General features: G+C 47.8%; 1 protein-coding gene across 7 annotated transcripts in view; it reads right to left on the bottom strand.

The window, feature by feature from the left end:
• Nucleotides 1–241: 241 nt before the first annotated feature.
• LOC106943134 (1,5-anhydro-D-fructose reductase) overlaps nucleotides 242–3,193 on the bottom strand; it is a 10,698-nt gene continuing 7,746 nt past the window's right edge. The window contains exons 7-10 of one of the 7 annotated variants that reach the window (XM_015026478.1): nucleotides 2,473–2,560; nucleotides 1,058–1,141; nucleotides 578–660; nucleotides 242–510 (exon numbers count right to left, since the gene is read on the bottom strand). In XM_015026478.1, coding sequence (XP_014881964.1) covers nucleotides 477–510; nucleotides 578–660; nucleotides 1,058–1,141; nucleotides 2,473–2,560 — 289 coding nt within the window. In that variant the 3' untranslated portion in view covers nucleotides 242–476. Of the gene's footprint in view, nucleotides 1,202–2,427; nucleotides 2,561–3,193 lie in introns of all 7 variants that reach the window. The other 6 variants (XR_001423830.1, XM_015026480.1, XM_015026477.1 and 3 more) reach the window with 6 other exon arrangements.

Below are 3,193 nucleotides of genomic sequence, written 5' to 3'. Positions count from 1 at the left end.
AGCAGAAACAGGAAGCCAGCTTCTTCAGATTTATTTGTCATCAAAGGAAGAAACAATCTGATCAGATGTTTATTTTATAAAATGTTCCAGGAGAACTAAAGCGTTGCAGACGGTTCTGTTCCGGACCGGTGCAGAACCACAGAAGGAAGCGGGTCGGGAGGTCCAGACAGAACCAAGGAGGTTTTGAAACCTTCTGGTTCGGTGGTTCTGGGTCTGAGGTCAGAACACCCTTTCTTTTTCAGCTCTAAGCAGAAACTCAGGAAGAATCAAAAAGTATAAAAAACGAACGAGTTGGATCTGGCGGTTAATCAGAACCAACCAGAACCAGCCAGACTAAACTGTTACTCTCCAGAGGCGTTTATGTTCTCAGTACTGTAATAAAAGCATCAGAACCACCAGAACCGGGTTTTCGTTTCAGATCGGGTCACGCTGTTCTTCATCTTCATCATGCAGTCCAGGTGGCTCCGCCCCCTCCGTCACTCGAATGGGTAGTAGGGGTGGGACTTGATTCTGAGGAACACAACCACAGTCAGCATGTGGACCCGAGCAGCCGGGTCCGGTTCTGCTTCTGACTCACTCATCCAGAGCGCAGGCCTTCCAGCCGCGGTCCAGGCCTCTCAGGGCGTCCATGTCGTCTTCGCCGAGGTCGAAGTCGAAGACCTGCGAGGTTCAGGCTGGGTCAGAACCTCAAGGAGTACTGGTAGAACCGGGTCTGTTTTCCCAGAGGAACCAGAGAGCCTCGCCCGGCGGCGCCGAGTCGGGGAAAATCTATGATGGAGGCCTGCGTAGCGACGGGGTCGGCCTGCTTAGCGACGGGGTCGGCCTGCTTAGCGACGGGGTCGGCCTGCGTAGCGACGGGGTCGGCCTGCTTAGCGACGGGGTCGGCCTGCTTAGCGACGGGGTCGGCAGGCGCGTCTCGCCTCCTGGTTTGCCCCAGTCGCTCTCGGTGGCTAAATGATTCTCTGGCAGGAAGCTTTGGGCCAAGGCGGGAGCTCTCTGGGAGGATCTGAGGAAACGGTCCTAGGAGCGGTTCTGGACCGGTTCTCTTGGCTTCTACCTTGCTGTTCTCCAGGATGTGATGAGGTTTGTCACTTTTAGGAATGACTGGGATTCCCTGCTGCACATGAAACCTCAGCAGAACCTGCAAGGACACGACTCTGGTCAGCACACACCCTGCAGCGCGCGCACACACACACACACACTAGGGATGTATAATATTGATTCTACGATATGTATCTATATTTTCCACCCTCGGAGTGTATTGATTTTTCATCTGCGAGTATCGATACGTTAGACCATAGTGGTCCGTAGCCATATAGCGTCTTTTTAACATGTCTGGTATGTTAGCAGCCAGACTCCGCCTCCCCCAGTCTCACTTCCAACTCGAGCTTAAAGTGCACACTATAAACTACACACCAGTTTTTAAATTGTGTTAATGAGCCAAGTAAAACCAGAGTTATGATAAAATTAGTAAACCATATTTTTCTGGCTTTTCCGGTTATGTGAGACGGAATGAGCTTCCAAACGTAAAAAACGAAATGCAACATTAAATTCCTGTGTTTTTGGAAATCTCAAATCTTCAATAAATAACAATGGGATGGATTTTGTTGCGGAGAGATGAAGTAAAGTTGCGCAAGTAACCGTGAAAGAGAAGCAGAACGGAGCAGCGCCAAAACCAGTGAGATTGCGGAATTAATGCAAAGTTCGACTGCTGCCATCCACTTCGTAATTAGTTTTTAGCTTATAAAGGATTACCTGAAGAATGAACACGCAGCAGCAGCGGCTCTGTTTGGAGCTGGAACACGAAGAGTATCAGAGACTGAGAGAACGATGAGATCCTGGCTGTCTGAGAGGCAGATACTCAGAGAGCCAAGCAGGGGAATGGCGGCGCTGCGCAGCTGCACAGAGTCGATCACTGGGTGAGGCGGAGCCACTACCCCAGCAGTTAGTAGTAAACAGCTTACAGCCAGGGCTAACTTCGAGAGCCAAGGTAGAAAAGCCTTTTCCCTTTAGTCCAAAAGACTTTTTTACTCCAAAATGCAGCCACAGTATGTCCAGAAGAAAACATTTGCATATTGAGTTTACAGAGGCTGATAATCTCCCCACTCTGCTCCTGGATCACTGTTGAAACTTTGAGTTTTATGTCAAATCCACATGAAGTAAATGACAGAAACTAATTTTCTCATTGTGTCTTTGATTCATTTTGTCCAGCTGTTTAGACTCTGTCCAATCAGAGGCAGGTATTGTGTAGTTGGTGCTTTTAATCACTTTTCAGTTAATTAAATTATCTATGGAACATAAAATGTCACTAAAATCACTCTGTCCTTCTAAAATCTTTCAGAAAATCGTAAAAATGCATCTAATTATATTGCTTGACAAATATTGTATCGTGATCAGAATATCATCGATCGTATCGTGAGATTATTGTGCACCCCTAACACACACCCTGCAGCGCACACACACCCTGCTGACCTGTGCCGGGCTGCGGCGGTGCTTCCTTGCAATGTCAGCGACCACAGGGTCCTGCAGCAGCTTGTGGGGGTCAGCCTCGCCTCTCTTCCTGCAGCAGAGCAGATAAATAAAGTCAGGTAATCTTGGAGGAAAACCCTCAGCACTCTAAACCTGAAGAACCATTTTAACCTTTAAAATGGTTAAAGGGAAGGAACTCCCCTGTGTTTCCCCCCACGAAGTTTGGAGCTTCAGCAGGAAAGGTTAACAGCGCCATGTGTGGTTTCAGAGAAAAATGGAGCTTATTTCTGCCGAATACATTAAAAATATATCGACTTCCGCTTCCGGTATGCCTGAACTGACACGCTTACAGAGCGCGCTCTGACCTTAATACCTTAAATTGCTGTAAATCCACCGATCTAGAAGACTATCATATTGACATACTCACAAGACGACCACAGGAGAACCCAAAGCAAAGAAGTATTAAAAGCAGCGAATACTTAGCTGAGAAATGCGCTAACAGAGCTCCATAAATTTCGAGAGGAGTCTGAAACCGCACAGCGAAACATCATGGAGTCTCAAACACGGGTGGAGACTTTGGTTGGAGAAATAAAAGAATCGAGGAGAGAGAAAGAGTAGTAGCTAATCACCTGAAGGGACGCCGGTGTTACGTCAATCCGCGTTTCCCCATCAGATACGGTTCCCCCCTTAGACATAATATAAGGATAGACCCTCATGGACCGCT

The sequence above is a fragment of the Poecilia latipinna genome, unplaced genomic scaffold (genome assembly GCF_001443285.1).
Source record: "Poecilia latipinna isolate Pla-1442-1.1 unplaced genomic scaffold, P_latipinna-1.0 Scaffold4907, whole genome shotgun sequence".
NCBI classification, from domain to species: Eukaryota; Metazoa; Chordata; class Actinopteri; order Cyprinodontiformes; family Poeciliidae; genus Poecilia; species Poecilia latipinna.
Note: the sequence above shows the minus strand (reverse complement) of the source record. Positions and strands in the feature narration are given on the sequence as shown.